The sequence below is a fragment of the Saccoglossus kowalevskii genome, chromosome 20, assembly GCF_978046115.1.
Source record: "Saccoglossus kowalevskii chromosome 20, keSacKowa6.1, whole genome shotgun sequence".
NCBI lineage: Eukaryota > Metazoa > Hemichordata > Enteropneusta > Harrimaniidae > Saccoglossus > Saccoglossus kowalevskii.
The window spans coordinates 10,188,644-10,207,579 of record NC_140660.1 but is presented as its reverse complement, the minus strand read 5'-3'; the positions used below and the strand labels follow the sequence as shown (position 1 = coordinate 10,207,579).

Sequence of the window (18,936 nt, the reverse complement as noted above, 5' to 3'; positions counted from 1 at the left end):
TTGTACTTGAATCGTAAGCGAATCGAACCCTGGTACGATGTCTTCACACTCGTTTTGTAACTCGATGTGCGTAACAATTCTGCATCTTTTTGGTGACAGCCGGTAGGGAAATTAGTGTTATGAAACCTGATGAAAACAACAGTTAGAACAAGAGTGTGACCTATTGATGGCGCTATTGCCGAGGAAACAATTTACAAACTACCATACAGGAAGTAAACATGGCTCATCGACAGAAAACGACAATGTCCCTCAGCTCTGGGGTAATTTGGTTTGTTCTCACCACAATCTCGCAGGTAAATGTCTTATTTTATTTATGCTGTCATCGAAATTGAATCATAGATGCATACATACAAGTTAACTTGTCATGTCAGTCGTCGTGTACACTTCCGCCCGTCCGAAAATATGTCGTCAAGTCTGTACCTTAGTAATTTGTTGTTCCGTATGAGGCCCCCCCCCCACTAAAAAAAAAATGAACGACATTCATCTGAATAAAAAACTGAACTGCCCTTTTGATCCCCTGAATTTTGCGATCGATTGCTTGTCTCTTTATATACTTTGAGTTAACTAAAATAGGATTAACTGAATGACGTGTTTTACAGTGTGTTGACAAAGTAACAAGCGTTCCGCCAGTCACCTGTCTACTAGCCCTGCGTACAGTGCTGTGTGTACGGGGACGCGTTCGTACGCAGGGCTACCTGTCTACCTATCATTTATGACAGATCATCTGCATTTTATACAAGTATAAAATTTTATTTGACAGGAACAATTTCCACAAACCTGTCTATTGGAAATGACCAGTAAATCACTAAATAATCACAAATAATCAATAAAAAAACGACTGTAAGTCTGTGGTCACAGACACAGTAACTTGGGGGCTGAAAATCAATAAATACTATTTTTTTTTTTTAATCATCCGCTATAAGCATTTAACTATATAGAACTCTGCGCAAATTCCCCTTGATTCTGGCTGCTGGCTATTTTTGAAATCGTCGGATATCGTCAGAAAACGCAGGATTTGTGCAGTTTTGAATAAAACCAAGTTAGCGATTATGAACAATGGTTATTAACGTAACACCCGATCCCCTATAAATTTTTTGTTTTGCATTTTAAGGTAAGAAATCGACATTTGAAACCGACATTGTGTCCATTTCGCTAGGTACCATGTTTCAGAACTTGTTCATTTATATGCTTTTAGCGAATATTTTGTTTTTTAAAAAAATAGTATTTATTGATTTTCAGTCCCCAAGTGACTGTGGTCACAGAACATCAGCTGCTGTCTTTCAGTTGAATAATGATTTTAGGCAGCCACTTTCTATTTCCGGCAATAATCCAGCATGGTGGACATGGCTATTTTATTCGGGGCAATGTCATGAGTTGTATTCCCTGTATTGCTGTCCATACATTTCTTACTTTTTATGCTATTGCATGACTGGACATACTTGCATACTGTAGAATACTTTATTTTCGCTCGGAATAATTTTTCACTACTAGTGTTTTTGCTGAAGGAATGATTCAGTAAAATAATATCCAGCGAATATACTTTTTTTTTCTATATTTTACATTCAACTCGTCAAAAATCAGTGAAAATAAATTCCATACAAAACAACCAAAAAGTCTATTTTCAGCAAAAATTAATTCCAGCTAAAATAAAGTATTTTATTTTCACTGATTTTTGATGAGTTTAATGTGAATATAGGAAAAAAGTATATTCGCTGGATTTTATTTTCACAAAATCATCCCTTCAGCGAAAATAGCGAAAATAAATTCCAAGCGAAAATAAAGTATTCTACAGTAATGTAAAGGTATGTTTTTTTAGAAAGTAGGAGGAAAATGTTATTTTTGATACCAGATAAAAAAAACTTTTTCTGCCTAAAAAAACCACACCACATGTTTATTCAGTGACATTGTTGTAAGGTTTCATACTACAAATGATGTGACTGCATTTCATTTTATGCAAATAAACTGGGATTTATTTATTTTATGCAAATAAGCTGAGATTCATTTATTTATGCAAATAAGCTCACATTTATTTATTGTATGCAAATAAGCTCATATTTATTTATTTTTGTATGCAAATAAGCTCACATTTATTTATTGTATGCAAATAAGCTCATATTTATTTATTTTTGTATGCAAATAAGCTCACATTTATTTATTTTTGTATGCAAATAAGCTCACATTTATTTATTTTATGCAAATAAGCTCACATATATTTATTTTTGTATGCAAATAAGCTCACATTTATTTATTGTATGCAAATAAGCTCACATTTATTTATTGTATGCAAATAAGCTCATATTTATTTATTTTTGTATGCAAATAAGCTCACATTTATTTATTTTTGTATGCAAATAAGCTCACATTTATTTATTTTATGCAAATAAGCTCACATATATTTATTTTTGTATGCAAATAAGCTCACATTTATATATTGTATGTAAAATATTTTTTACGATTTCATTATACAGAATTACACAGAGTGAACATACATGAGTTTTGAAATGAAATGCAAGACTGGAATCTGAGACTAAAATTACATAAAATATTTTTTTGCAGGATTTGATAGATGGTGTAGATGTACATGTACCTGACCAATCTCATTATTTACAAAATGATCTATGTAGTCTAGACGGCCTTAAAAACAGAGTACAGAGCCTGCCTTCACATCAACATTTCAAGTTTGTTTACGATAACTGCCAAATTTATGCTTATCCAAAATATTTACAGAAGAACAGAAGGGTAAGTAGTTGTCATGGCAATACAAGTCTGTAACTTACAGTACAACTTTTGCGAAACCCTCTCGTATTTTTTGCATCTACAACGAAAATTAAATATTGATATGTGTAACTTAAATCAACAACAAATTTGTGTAGTACCTACTCTAGACTAAGCTGATATTACGTGCCTCTGATTATTAATGGGTTTCTGTGATACAATAAGTTGTGCTAAGTCACGGGTACATCATTGATGCAAAAGAAAGTCATACATCATTGATATGGTGATCTTGAAGAATGTTCCTCTTTGCAATCTGTGCATATTAATTACCTTATTTGCATATTAATTACCTTATTTGCATATTAATTACCTTATTTGCATATTAATTACCTTATTTGCATATTAATTACCTTATTTGCATATTGATAATATCTGCAATTTCTCAACCACTCATGCAACTGATGCTATAATAATGGCATCTGACAAGAGATGACCAACATATCAGATGACCATATATGGTCATGTTACCTCAATAATTTGCATACTGTAATCTTTTAAAAACTTGTACTATAATTGTATCATCAATCAAGATATGACCGAAATATATATACCGGGTAATCATGATTTAATTAAATATTTATATTTTTCATACCATAGTCATCTATGCAGTCAATACAATTTTGTTTTCTTTATGAATACCAACCTTCTCAGCAGTCAACAAGCTGACTCATCTTGATTTAGGGTGGTTACCATTTTGACTTCCTGTAAAATCAGTCCTGCAGAGGACGCCCTTACAAAATCAGTCCTGTAGAGGGCGCTCCTTCAAAATCAGTCCTGTTAGAGAACACACTGCATGCAATGTTTCCGGACATTGGAATAACTGTTGTCTCAATTAGTCTTAGCAGCTAATTTGGTAAAATGAAATTCACATTTAAATAAATCGTGGGCCACAATATTTTTGTTAATCCCTCAAGTCATCTATACTATCAAGTTCAAGTTTATTATTTTTCTTGAATGCTGCCCTCTCAGGCAGTCAACAAGCTGACTCAACTGGATAACATTTTGATTTAGGATTCCTAAAAAATCAGTTCTGTAGAGAGCACACTGAATATATCATTTTATTTTTTACAAATAATATCCATGCTCACAAACTAATAACATCTTTTAATTAAGTGGACAATCAGAAAAATCATCTTCATGACAGCATTGAGACCATTGTCACTTACTTATCACAACGAGGATGTAGCATGACAACCTTCACCACCAGACTTTCTTGACCAAATTTGTCGGCACTTTTTTCTCATATGCTTGAATATTTCTGAAAATAAACCCTAATTTTGAAGCTAACAGAGAAAATTTAATTCAATTCTCAGTTTTTACTCAACAAATTTGGCTACTTTTGTCCCAATCTTCTAATTTGTGATGTAAAGAGGGAACCGGTGGTGAAAAGGTGAACAAAATGCCTGCTGAAAGTCTCCAATGCTAACCAATATGGCATCATCAGGCAATGTGGTAATGTACTGTAGAATAATTTATTTTCTCTGAGGTATGAATTAGTGAAAATAAATCCCATACGAAACACCCAATAAGTTTTCTCAGCGTAAATTATTTCCAGCTAAAATAAAGTATTTCACAGTAGCATGTGCAGTATGGTTTTAGCTTTACTTAAGTTACACCCAGACTGTACTGTATTGTATGTCTTACATTAGTAACATAGGTAAATACCAAGAAGAATACGTTAAAATTATTGATGATAATCATACTCACTTTAAAAATGATAAGTTTTTATAAAAAGGCAAATAAAGAGCTTGGAAGTAAAGTTACACCTTGACTTTACTGTAGTGTATATTTTTCTAGAACAATTTATTATTGCATAGGATAATTGTGTATTTTTGATGTCTCTGTCTCAAATGCTGTAATAACAGTTAAATATCGTTGCCAGAATATTTTTCCCCTGCCTAAAGTTATAATTATTGCCGTTCCACTTTATTAATTTGTATATCGCAAATTAACTGATGCATTTAAATTTTATTTCAACTTAGTTCAAATTATTTTTAAAAAAATAGAGTTTATTAATGGGGATGTGCTTTGCATTCTGGGATATTACTTTATAATGCATCATGGGAAATGTTTGAGGTCAGAGGTCTCATCGAATTGAGGCTATTATAATAATTTTGCAGAGTGCAATCAGAAGACGAAGTATACAGTCGCCATCAATTATTAATACCCTGTGCTTTGCATTCTGGGATATTATCTCATAATGCATCATGGGAAATGTTTGAGGTCAGAGGTCTCATCGAATTGAGGCTATTATAATAATTTTGCAGAGTGCAATCAGAAGACGAAGTATACAGTCGTCATCAATTATTAATACCCTGTGCTTTGCATTCTGGGATATTATCTCATAATGCATCATGGGAAATGTTTGAGGTCAGAGGTCTCATCGAATTGAGGCTATTATATTAATTTTGCAGAGTGCAATCAGGAGACGAAGTATACAGTCGTCATCAATTATTAATAGCCTGTGCTTTGCATTCTGGGATATTATCTCATAATGCATCATGGGAAATGTTTGAGGTCAGAGGTCACATCGAATTGAGGCTATTATATTAATTTTGCAGAGTGCAATCAGAAGGCGAAGTATACAGTCATCATCAATTATTAATACCCTGTGTGAAGATAACAATTCACACTGGAATACTACACTGGAAGATTGCAGCTGTAATCAAGCGTATTTCGAGGACGCCTATGGTACATGTCGTCCGTGCGTACCGTGCTGCCCTGAGGACGTACAGGTCATACATTCATGTCAACAGCAAGGATTTAAAGATGATATTTGTCGAGAAGTTGAGGCTTGCAGTACAGGTATCTGTCTGACTTTTATTTTAAGTTGCACATGTATTCCCACTTTGCAAATCTGCAAGGTATTTGAGAGCATTTACCCAACTTTTGCAGGACATATTTTTTCCCTTACTTGGGATGTGATGAACGTCTGAGTTCATAAACATGAGTTTTACTCTACGAAACAATCCTAATATCATTGGTTATCAAAATCTAGCCCAATTTTTGCAAACACCTTCATATTAAACAAACAGTTCATACCAGTCACTGGTAGCATAGTGGGTGTTGCATCAGACTCATGATCGGTAAACCCAAGTTCAAACCTACCTCAGGCTAAACACCTAAAGGGTCGACCCCTACCCTGGGTGAATGTGCCACAGACTTGATGGGAAAGCCAATTCCACTGGCCGAGATTCATTCACTAACGGACGCGACATTGGGGGAACCTTGGTTAAGTACCTCAGGTGCTTGTATGCGACTGAGCCTGGTTGACACCAGGATAGCGCAGTAAACATACAGTCCATACAAGTGGAACAGACAATGCCCCGATGTAATTTTCTTTCTCAAACGTGTATCAAATTTCAAATCATCAATTGAAATATGGCCATCTTGATTACCAGATCACAAAATCAAATGGCAAACAAACATTTCTAGAGAGAAATGCACCTTGTTTTTGCTCTCCAAATAATGTTTCATTCTATGCTGCCATTGTGTCCCTAGTCCCTAATGCCACGATTACACTGGTGGTGGAAAACAGTGGACATAATAACTGTAGAGAATAAAGGTATTATATATGGGTCAAAAAAAAGTTGCATGGCCATTTGTGAATTAGGTATTCTTGGGCAGAGCTACGTAAAAATATGTTCCACGTTGCTAAGACACGCACCACTGTACTATGTATTTTTGTGGGTTCTTTGTGAGCTGCTGTGGAACGCCGGTCAAAGAGCCGATGAAAACAGCTAAAGTCGAGAAAACAGTACAAACGCAACTTTGAAGTAATTTAATTCTAAACAACCAAATTTATATACATTGCACACATAGGAGTAATCTTATTACACTGCTCAGGAGAGCCTCAACAACTATCCCAAAGTACAGTTTTCTAAGTATTTTAAGCCTTTGTTTTCACCGTGATGGTTGCCAGGCAGTGAAAATGCCTGGATGTCTGCCTGAGAATATTGGCTTGTACTAAATCCGCTATTATGTGTGTTTACAGGTACAGATACCAACGTAGAATGGGCAACTGTTATTATTGGAATCGGATCAGCATTACTTGGTTTTATGATGATACTAATTTTGATAGTATGTCTACTACTGCACAGAGACAGGCTACAGATGAGATGGAGACGACTGAGAGGTGAGTACTAGGGGTTTGGTAGATAATATTGAACTTGAAAGGAAAGTAATAATAACCAGTTACTTGAGGACTCCAGTATGAAAAGAATTTGGCTCAAGAGAAAGTAATAATAACCAGTTACTTAAGGAATTCATCATGATAATGATTAGGCTGACAGGAAAATAAAAATAACCACTTAATTTGTGAATCTAGCATGAGAAGGATCGGGCTTAAGGGAAAGTAATAATAACCACTTACTTGGGGACTCCAGCATGAAAACTATTGGGCTGATGGGAAAGTAATAATATCAAGTTACTTAAGGACTCCATCATGATATTGATTCGGCTGACGGGAAAGTTATAATAACCACTCACTTGGGGACTCCAGCATGAAAATGATTGGGCTGAAGAGAAAGTTATGGTAACCAGTTACTTGTGAACTCCAACATGAAAATTATGCAGGTGATAGGAAAATAATACTTGTGGATTCTGTAGATAATATTCAGGCTGAGGGGAAAGGACTAATAACCACTTACTTGAGGATTCTGTAGATAATATTCAGGCTGAGGGGTAAGGACTAATAACCACTTACTTGAGGATTCTGTAGATAATATTCAGGCTGAGGGGTAAGGACTAATAACCACTTACTTGTGGATTCTGTAGATAATATTCAGGCTGAGAGGTAAGGACTAATAACCACTTACTTGGGGATTCTGAAGATAATATTCAGGCTGAGGGGTAAGGACTAATAACCACTTACTTGGGGATTCTGAAGATAATATTCAGGCTGACAGGTAAGGACTAATAACCACTTACATGTGGATTCTGAAGATAATATTCAGGCTAAGGGGTAAGGACTAATAACCACTTACTTGTGGATTCTGAAGATAATATTCAGGCTGAGAGGTAAAGACTAATAACCACTTACTTGTGGATTCTGTAGATAATATTCAGGCTGAGAGGCAAGGACTAATAACCACTTACTTGGGGATTCTGAAGATAATATTCAGGCTGAGGGGTAAAGACTAATAACCACTTACTTGGGGATTCTGAAGATAATATTCAGGCTAAGGGGTAAGGACTAATAACCACTTACTTGTGGATTCTGAAGATAATATTCAGGCTGAGGGGTAAGGACTAATAACCGCTTACATGTGGATTCTGAAGATAATATTCAGGCTGAGGGGTAAAGACTAATAACCACTTACTTGGGGATTCTGAAGATAATATTCAGGCTGAGGGGTAAAGACTAATAACCACTTACTTGGGGATTCTGAAGATAATATTCAGGCTAAGGGGTAAGGACTAATAACCACTTACTTGTGGATTCTGAAGATAATATTCAGGCTGAGAGGTAAGGACTAATAACCACTTACATGTGGATTCTGAAGATAATATTCAGGCTAAGGGGTAAGGACTAATAACCACTTACTTGTGGATTCTGAAGATAATATTCAGGCTGAGAGGTAAAGACTAATAACCACTTACTTGTGGATTCTGTAGATAATATTCAGGCTGAGAGGCAAGGACTAATAACCACTTACTTGGGGATTCTGAAGATAATATTCAGGCTGAGGGGTAAAGACTAATAACCACTTACTTGGGGATTCTGAAGATAATATTCAGGCTGAGGGGTAAAGACTAATAACCACTTACTTGGGGATTCTGAAGATAATATTCAGGCTAAGGGGTAAGGACTAATAACCACTTACTTGTGGATTCTGAAGATAATATTCAGGCTGAGAGGTAAGGACTAATAACCACTTACATGTGGATTCTGAAGATAATATTCAGGCTAAGGGGTAAGGACTAATAACCACTTACTTGTGGATTCTGAAGATAATATTCAGGCTGAGAGGTAAAGACTAATAACCACTTACTTGTGGATTCTGTAGATAATATTCAGGCTGAGAGGCAAGGACTAATAACCACTTACTTGGGGATTCTGAAGATAATATTCAGGCTGAGGGGTAAAGACTAATAACCACTTACTTGGGGATTCTGAAGATAATATTCAGGCTGAGGGGTAAAGACTAATAACCACTTACTTGGGGATTCTGAAGATAATATTCAGGCTAAGGGGTAAGGACTAATAACCACTTACTTGTGGATTCTGAAGATAATATTCAGGCTGAGGGGTAAGGACTAATAACCGCTTACTTGTGGACTCTGTAGATAATATTCAGGCTGAGGGGTAAGGACTAATAACCACTTACTTGTGGATTCTGTAGATAATATTCAGGCTGAGGGGTAAAGACTAATAACCACTTACTTGTGGATTCTGTAGATAATATTCAGGCTAAGGGGTAAGGACTAATAACCACTTACTTGTGGATTCTGAAGATAATATTCAGGCTAAGGGGTAAGGACTAATAACCGCTTACTTGTGGATTCTGTAGATAATATTCAGGCTGAGAGGTAAGGACTAATAACCACTTACTTGTGGATTCTGTAGATAATATTCAGGCTGAGGGGTAAGGACTAATAACCGCTTACTTGTGGACTCTGTAGATAATATTCAGGCTGAGGGGTAAAGACTAATAACCTTTTACTTGTGGATTCTGTAGATAATATTCAGGCTAAGGGGTAAGGACTAATAACCACTTACTTGTGGATTCTGTAGATAATATTCAGGCTGAGAGGTAAGGACTAATAACCACTTACTTGTGGATTCTGTAGATAATATTCAGGCTAAGGGGTAAGGACTAATAACCGCTTACTTGTGGATTCTGTAGATAATATTCAGGCTGAGAGGTAAGGACTAATAACCACTTACTTGTGGATTCTGTAGATAATATTCAGGCTGAGGGGTAAGGACTAATAACCGCTTACTTGTGGACTCTGTAGATAATATTCAGGCTGAGGGGTAAAGACTAATAACCATTTACTTGTGGATTCTGTAGATAATATTCAGGCTAAGGGGTAAGGACTAATAACCACTTACTTGTGGACTCTGTAGATAATATTCAGGCTGAGAGGTAAAGACTAATAACCACTTACTTGAGGATTCTGTAGATAATATTCAGGCTAAGGGGTAAGGACTAATAACCGCTTACTTGAGGATTCTGTAGATAATATTCAGGCTGAGAGGTAAGGACTAATAACCACTTACTTGTGGATTCTGTAGATAATATTCAGGCTGAGAGGTAAGGACTAATAACCACTTACTTGAGGATTCTGAAGATAATATTCAGGCTGAGAGGTAAGGACTAATAACCACTTACTTGAGGATTCTGTAGATAATATTCAGGCTAAGGGGTAAGGACTAATAACCGCTTACTTGAGGATTCTGTAGATAATATTCAGGCTGAGAGGTAAGGACTAATAACCACTTACTTGTGGATTCTGTAGATAATATTCAGGCTGAGAGGTAAGGACTAATAACCACTTACTTGAGGATTCTGAAGATAATATTCAGGCTGAGAGGTAAGGACTAATAACCACTTACTTGGGGATTCTGTAGATAATATTCAGGCTGATCTTCTTCCAATATAACACTGAACAAACAGATAATAATTTTGTTGTATGTTTTGTCTTTCCCAGATACCAATGAATCACAAGGAAATGAGAACAGACAACAAAACGAACAAACACCAGAAGCGACTTCGCCAGATTTGACTAATTTTATGCCGCCAAATATTGTAAGTAATGAACAAATTTGGGGTTCATCGGTACTTTGGAAACTTGCGTGGTGTGAAATTTGACTAATTTTGTATGCGTAAGAAGGTTCATTTAACCTCGTAAGTGTTTGATAGCTCATCTGAACGGCACAAAGCAGGGAAACCAGTGAATATATAAATTGCTTCAGTGAGAAATCAACCCGCTTTCTTGCACAGAAACCACTATACCTCAAAACTTGTCTTCTGTCAACTCTTTTTCAGTTCAAATACAGTTATACAAAAATCGGTAATGTTGAGAAAAGATCAAAATATTTAATTATTCGCTGAATTTACTCAGTGTTTACCATGTTCATTTTATGTCCTTGTTTTTTCGACTTTAGTTGTTTTCACCGGCTCTTCAACCGACGTTCTACAGCAGCTTGCGTAGAGCCCATAACAATCCATGATACAGTGGTGCGCATCTTAGAAACATAGAACATTCTGTGACGTAGCTCTGCGAGAATAGGATATGAATTGATACGTAACATTTTGTCTGCAATGTATGCAATGAAGCTTGCGGGAGATCTTATTAATCAAAGGGTTTTTGTTCAAGCAATAAATTTTCTTGTGATTCACAGCATGTCACAAAAGTCACTGCAAAGTAACGTAGTTAGGGTTGTGATTTTGTGGCGAAAAAAGGGAATTGGTGGTAAAAAGCTAACTAGCTGACTTTTTTTTATCAATTTAGGAGACTCCAGATCCCAATGACAGTCAAGTGTAACCATGGCAACAATAGTGACATCACTGCAGCTGCTTCATTATTCTGAAGAAATTCAGTGGTTGAAGAAATTATACTTATGACATGACATTTACCTTGTTAGTTTCAGACAGGTTAATATGGTTGGTGATTTATTAATATACAAATGTACATATTTCCTAGTTAACCTCTCAAGAAATTTATAATAACGTATAAACATATCAATAGGTACTGTTGGTAACCCAATTTTTAAAAGCCAAGCATTCATGGTGCTGCTGTCAGAGTTCTGTTTTCATGAGAGCAAAAGAAAATAATTTGTAGAAATTATTAATTAAAAGTCCATGACATTGAGTTTTAAATTGCACCAGTACAGTTGGTCACATGCATGAGTATGTTGATCACATGCATAATGTTAGTCACATGTACTGGTATACTGGTCACATGGACAGTTCTTGGGCGTAATAAAGAGCCATTTTCAAACGCCATAGGCGTTTTAACAAAATGCCGAAGGCATTTCAAGTGTGGGTTGCAAGGCCCGAGAGACTATTACAGCTTGCAAGACATGCATGCAGAGACAAATTTGAATAAGGGTGGTACTAATTGACCTCTCTAGTCATTCACTCACTTCCGCTGTCCACAATGTCTGGAATTTTGTCATTTTATCTTGTGCAGATCAAAACACCAACCAAAATCGTCAGCAGAATAAATAATTCACCACGGCCCAAAAAATTGATGTGCATTATGTGTTTCTACTTCCTGTTTGTGGTGACCCATTTCGCTCATGATTGGTTGATCGATGTATGACGTAGTTTGAGTGAAAAGTCTCAGCAGGAAGGTCACCAGGCAATTTCCACATTATGTCGCATGAGGGTGTTACATGATATGACAGTCTCAAAGGCGTTTGAAAATAAGTGACTCTTTACTAGGCCCAAGCACTGTCGACAGTCTCGTCTAATGCATCAGTATGTTGATCACATGTACTGGTATACTGGTCACATGCATCAGTATGTTGGTCACATGTACTGGTTTGCTGGTCACATGCATGAGTATGTTGGTCACATGCATCAGTATAATGATCACATGTACTGGTTTGCTGGTCACATGCATCAGTATATTGATCACATGTACAGGTTTGCTGGTCACATGCATCAGTATGTTAATCACATGCATGAGTATGTTGGTCACAAGTACTGTTATGTTGGTCACATGTTTGTTTGTTTTTACTTTTTTAAAATGTAATTACTTGAAAGCATAAATTCAGTACTATGTTTACTGTCAAATACTTTATTTCCACTTTGCTATTTTCACTAAAAGGGTGATGCACTGAAAATTATTTACATTCATCTCGTCAAAATATCAGTGAAAATTAATTTCATACAAAACAGCCCGAAAGCCTTTTTACCGAAAATTAATTCCAGCTAAAATAAAGTATTTACAGTACTCTATCTATGTTTAGAACTGTGAATTACTATATATTGATACTAATCTCATTGGAGAGTCTGTGAGATTTCATTGAGAACTTCATTATATAACCAGTTCACCATGCCCTTTAAAATATCCACCCTTGTTTTCATATTTATTTGTGATGCTTTGCAGTATTTGGAATGGTACCATTTCCCAAGGGTTAGCTTTTGTTTTGAGGGGTAATGGTTGTACGGCAAAAAAAATGCCCAGATGTCTGCCGCTGTGAAGTTCAGAAAATTGTTGTGACAGGAATTTGTTAGTCACGTCCATTTTTAATTATCTAGTTGAAGCTAGAAGTGAGCCCATTATATCACATTCAGTAATATGTATTAATAGTATGTTTTAGGGGTTGACCATTAGAAAGAATAGGGGTGGAATTTGGAAGAAAAAAATAACCTACACAGAGACAATTTTGAAAAGTTAAAGTAGGAGAAAGCAAACAAAAAAATTAAAGCAACATTGTAAAAAAAATTATAATTTGCACTGTAGTTCCACCCTCCCCTTAGTTTTTTATGGTCAACCCCTTAGCTGCAATATTTCTATTGAGCTCTGGGAACATGGCACTTTTAGAAGATTATAATTATTGATTGTATACAATTATGTGATGATTTATATATATACCAGTATATGTGAAATTAGGAGATATCCATAAATTGTTTATGAAACATCAGGATTATTTTTCTTGGTTTTTGTGGAATATATTACTTACAAATTTTGTAACAAGTTTACAAACTGCGTGAAACAAATTTTACATATATTTTATGAAAATTGAGAAATTCGCTATCTGTGAAAAATTGTCTAGGCTCCTATGACTTCAGTGAAATTTTATCTTCATGAATGCCTTAAAATTATCAAATCCTGAAAGTTTCTAGCAGCAAAAATTAGACTGTTTACAATATATTTGCATCACTTGCTGAAAGTGTCCATGGATAGCCATTATGGACAGCAGATGATTTGTTACTAAGCTTGCATTACAAATCCAGTGTTTTTTATCTCTATGTACTGTATTATTTGTTACATATATATTTATTTATTCAGAAAGCATGTTTTATTTACTCTCATCTTAGACATAGACTTGAAAGATTCATACAATTTGTGTGATCTTCAGTATAGTAATCAGAATTATTGAAATTGAGGCTCTGAATAAAACACCTACTCATGATTGATGGTGATACAAATCTAAAATGAAAAAAAAATGAGTGTGGTGGTTTATCATCTCATCGGTGGTATAATTGCCCATATGGTGATTTATCAATCCATATGGTGGTATAACTGCCCATATGGTGATGTATCAATCCATATGGTGGTATAACTGCCTGTATGCTGATGTATCAATCCACATGGTGGTGTAATTGCCCATAAGGTGATGTATCAATCCATATGGTGGTATAACTGCCCATATGGTAATGTATCAATCCATATGGTGGTATAACTACCCATATGGTGATGTATCAATCCATATGGTGGTATGACCGCCCATATGGTGATGTATCAATCCATATGGTGGTATAACTGCCCATATGGTGATGTATCAATCCATATGGTGGTATGACTGCCCATATGGTGATGTATCAATCCATATGGTGGTATGACTGCCCATATGGTGATGTATCAATCCATATGGTGGTATAACTGCCCATATGGTGATGTATCAATCCATATGGTGGTATAACTGCCCATATGGTGATGTGTCAATCCATATGGTGGTATGTAACCCCATGTGGATGTATATTGGGCCCTCTAGACCAAATCTGGGACATGTGCACATGCAGTGGTTTACTGATTCAATCCAAGATGGCTGATTGGCAGGCCTTTTTGTTTTTTGAAAATGTGGTATCTTGGATTTGCTTTCAAATTTTTGTTCAAATTTGTTCCATCCATAATACATGTTCATGATTATTTATTTTGCAATCAGATCAAAAATGACCGACTGGCTGACATCTTTTTTTTTTTAAATGCTTTGCCATTTTCATTCAAGTTTGGTACATGCATTATACATATTAAAATACACATCACTGACAATTTGTTTTACAATCAGATCAAAGATGGCTGACTAGCGGCCGTCTTGCTTTTCGTCCATACTATTATATCTCCAAGGCTTATGGACCATTGTCATTCCTATTTTGCACATACATTATACATGATGGAATACATGTTCATGTCAGTTTGTTTCAAAGATGGCTTACTGGCAACCATCTTTTTTGTATCTGAAAATGTGGTATATTGGTCATGCTTTATCGGTTTGATATACTTAATATACATGTTGAGATACATATCCATGATTATAATTTTTTTGAAAATGTATCATAAAGATGCATTCTTATCCATGTTAGGATACATATCTATGACAGTGAGTTTCACAATCAAATCAAAAATGGTCGACTGGCAGCCATTTCCATTTTTGGCCATTTTATTATCACCTATGTAATGTTTTCATTTATATTTAGATCATGTTTATTTGTGATTTCCTTAAATGGGCACTTCCAGTTAAGCCTAATCTCACAACAAATTTACTTTCTGGATTAAAATCACAATGGATAACAAAAGATAGATTAACTTTGTAAACAACATAAACAATAGTGTCCCATGATTCTTTGGTGCAATCCCTGGGCTTGGAAGGTTTCCCTTTAAAGATGACTGTCTGGCTTGTACATGTGCAGAATGATTTGTTTTATAATCAGATCAAAGATGTATAGGTATAGGTACTTCCGGTATTCTTTTTGCTTGGCCATATTACTATATTTCCATGTACAGTCTCACATTTTTGTCACATTCGTCATCATACACACCTATATTTATTTGTAGGAATATCTTCCAAAGGTTGTATTAAATGTCCAAAGTCAAAAATTCTTAATAATAAAAAGAATTACTTAATATAAAAAAATGTATCCCTGTAAATTTATATTTAGTATTACATGAGTGAGTATGGTTGCTAATGAATTCATGAATGGCAATACTTTCCCTTGAGATGCATACTAGCTCGTATAACATATTACGACTATGGCTGTGAGTAAACTGTAAGTGACACTCCAAGTTCATGTTGGTACACGTTCATGTTTGACTTTGTTCTCAATAAATTGTAAAGTTTCTTAGTTTTTTTTTACTCCCGTGTGCGAAGCACACAATGGGAGTCTTTGCAGTTACCCTGTCTGTCTGTGTGTGTGTCTGTCTGTCTGTCTGTCTGTCGCGTAATATTGCCGATATGAGTGAAATGCATAAATTATGTTAATTAGGGTCAATCTACATCCGCACGTGGTCGGTATTGACCAATCAGTGTTTGTTTACTTCTGCTCGCGTGCAGTTCAATTTCTGTTATCTTTTGCATTCCTGTGCCAGACGACATTTTTTTACCACGTTATTTTTACTGGAGTCGTTTTGAAATAAATTGTATACAGGTGTGATTGTATCACTATCGGAAAACCCTAACCCAGTCTGTATTTCTGTGACACTATTCACACATTCATTAGATTTTGATAAAACTTGGTACATAGATGCTCTGGACAAATGCACAGATGTGATTAATTTGGGGTAAAAATCCATGCATATAATTAACCCAATTTGCATAATGATTAGTAAATTTTCAGCTTTCCAGGTACTAATCATCACATTTCAATGAAACTTACATAGATACATAGGATGATGCACAGACAGACATGTGAAATATTAAATACCTAATTTGCATAATTAGTAAATTTTGTTTGATATTTCAAGTACTATTACTTCATTACTTTTCAATGAAACTTGGTACATAGATGCTTTAGAACAATCCAAAGACCTGATTGATTTTAAGTAAAAATGTGTGTATATTAATCAACTAATTTGCATAATTAGTTAATTTTTTGCTTTTACACTGATATCGCAAGTACTAATTATCCCATTTCAATGAATCTTGGTACATAGATGTTCTAGGACAATGTACAGACCTGATTAGTTTTCAGTTAAAACCAGTGCATATTAATTACCTAATTTGCATATTTAAACCAATTTTCAGCTTTTACACTGATATCACATGTACTAATTATTCAATTTCAATGAAACTTGGCACATTGATGCTCCAGAACAATGCACAGACCCGCTTAGTTTTGAATTAAAATCAGATTATATTAATCACCTAATTTGCATAATAAATCATATTTTTGGGTTCTAATCACATTTCAATAAAACTTTGTACATAGATTTTCTGTGACAGTACTTATCTTAATTCAATGAATCTTGGTACATATGTACTATAACACAATGTGATGATCAAATTAGTTTTAGGTAATTTGCATAATAATTTACTTTACAGCTTTCTACTAATTTAGTTAGGATTAATCATCACATTATAATGAAACTTTGTACATGTGCACCCTGAAACAATATACAGACCTAAATCTATGCATAATTGCTTAATTTGGTTCATTGAGGTAATCCACAGACATGATTAGTTTAATGTTGATAAACATGCATATTGATTATCTTTTATTATGCCATTCCTGATATCTAAAACAATCAGATTTAAATTGAATTCATTACAGAGCTGCTCTGGAATAAATTAGACTAAAACCATGGATGAAAAATCAAATGTATTTTCTGTATGTTTATATAAATTTTGATAATGTGAATCGCATTTTTTTTTTCATGTTATGCATCTCAAATTAAAAAAAAATAGTTGCCAAGCTTCTCGTTTGAAAAGCAAATCCTAAATTTTGAATTAATTTTTAATATGTCTCTAATACTCTCAGCACACAGGAGTTCTTTCTAAGCTTTCTTTGATTTGTTGAAAACATTGGTAGAAAGAGCTAGTGTATATTGGCTAATGCCATAACAAGTAAGCTGGAGATATGCACTATATTAATTTGGATTAAAAAAATGGCATAAATATGAGGAATATCAAATAAAATTTGGGACCATATATTAGATGTCATAAATCTGATTTTTGTTGATACTAGATTAGTCTATTGGTCACTCTCAATTACCGTCTATTCACTGTTAATTTATTCAGAAACAATTTACCTGGTCACATGACCAGTGATTTGCATATCTAATTTGATTGCATATATTATGCATGTAGCAATACATTTCCATTTACATTATGTTTCCGCTGATATCAATGGGGGCATGTCATTAACAAAAACTTGCTATGTTTATATACAAATGTACATAAATATGTTTTGAAATGCTGTATCTGCAGCCTTATGCAGATTTACCTTGCTTTACTGCATTTACAGACTTGTACATTGTTTGACAGCCACAATTCACTCACTCTATGCACAACGTGGGCACTGCAGGTAGAGTTGTCCAGCAAACCTAAAGCGCTCTTTAAATAGACCATTTTCCGTTCACTGCGAGAATCCCGCGTTATGCGTGAAATCGAACGTAAAAACAGGACAAAGAAAGGTCATAGCGTCGTAGTGGCGTCAAACATCGCGTGGGATTCGACAAACGCGAAAGTATTTCGGGGACGTTTCCATGCTTAATAATGTGCTGTCCACATTTGATGATAGGCAATTCGATTAAGTAAGGGTATTCGGAAGCAATATTCCTCTGTCGAAGATCGGCCGGTCGATGTGAGCTACGAAATAAAGAAATTCTAGTTCAAAATCAAATCGTTCGATTTTTGTCGCAGACGTTCGACGCGCGTCTTTCATGCATCTCGCGAGATCTCGCAATTGTACGGAAAATCCTCTATTCTTATCTGCTCTCTAGATGTTTCAGGTATTTCGAAACAATGTGTTGACTGCCAGAGTTGTTCCATCTCTATTTTCTTTATAAAACATATCATATCTAGCCTTGTCAACACCTGGGAATGAATACCGTCTACACAAGTGTTCATCATGTCCAACTCCATCTACAGGTTACAGGTTCTCATTAAACACTTTCCAGCAAGTCTTCTTGCCAAAGCATGTAAATGAAGATGTCGTGTCAGAACTGGTTAGTAACAGCAATGCTCTTCACTGACTGACACGACTCATTGGTTATCTCATTTACTGGGTACCAGTGCCTAGTACGAGCAGTCCCTGCAATATTCCACACGAGATTTTCCAGTGACCCCTAAAAAAGTGTACAAGGAGAAGGAAGATATCAGGGTATGCACACAAGAACATATAAATATCGTCATAACTGGCGTTGACAGCCTCAAGTGCATGCACAATGCTACGAGTATCTGCCACCTCGTGGTCACAGCTAAGGTTTGTCAGGTGTCCCTGGGTTGTGAAGCATGATTTTTTTTCAGGAGTTGTAAATTCA

The 18,936-nt window shown here is 35.3% G+C and overlaps 1 protein-coding gene across 1 annotated transcript; it reads left to right on the top strand.

Annotated features, from left to right (window-relative positions):
- Positions 1-209: 209 nt before the first annotated feature.
- Positions 210-15,592, top strand: LOC102801142 (uncharacterized). The gene is made up of 6 exons (XM_006823224.3): positions 210-293; positions 2,557-2,739; positions 5,337-5,580; positions 6,770-6,910; positions 10,432-10,529; positions 11,236-15,592. The coding sequence occupies exons 1-6, from the start codon at positions 219-221 to the stop codon at positions 11,266-11,268; spliced, it is 774 nt and encodes a 257-aa protein (XP_006823287.1). The 5' UTR covers positions 210-218; the 3' UTR covers positions 11,269-15,592.
- Positions 15,593-18,936: the final 3,344 nt, after the last annotated feature.

Bases quoted from the DNA above. Each gene is read 5' to 3' on its own strand.
- LOC102801142 (XM_006823224.3), top strand. From the start codon at position 219: ATGGCTCATCGACAGAAAACGACAATGTCCCTCAGCTCTGGGGTAATT. The intron at 294-2,556 runs GTAAATGTCTTA...ATTTTTTTGCAG, and splicing joins TTCTCACCACAATCTCGCAG to GATTTGATAGATGGTGTAGA. The intron at 10,530-11,235 runs GTAAGTAATGAA...TTATCAATTTAG, and splicing joins ATTTTATGCCGCCAAATATT to GAGACTCCAGATCCCAATGA.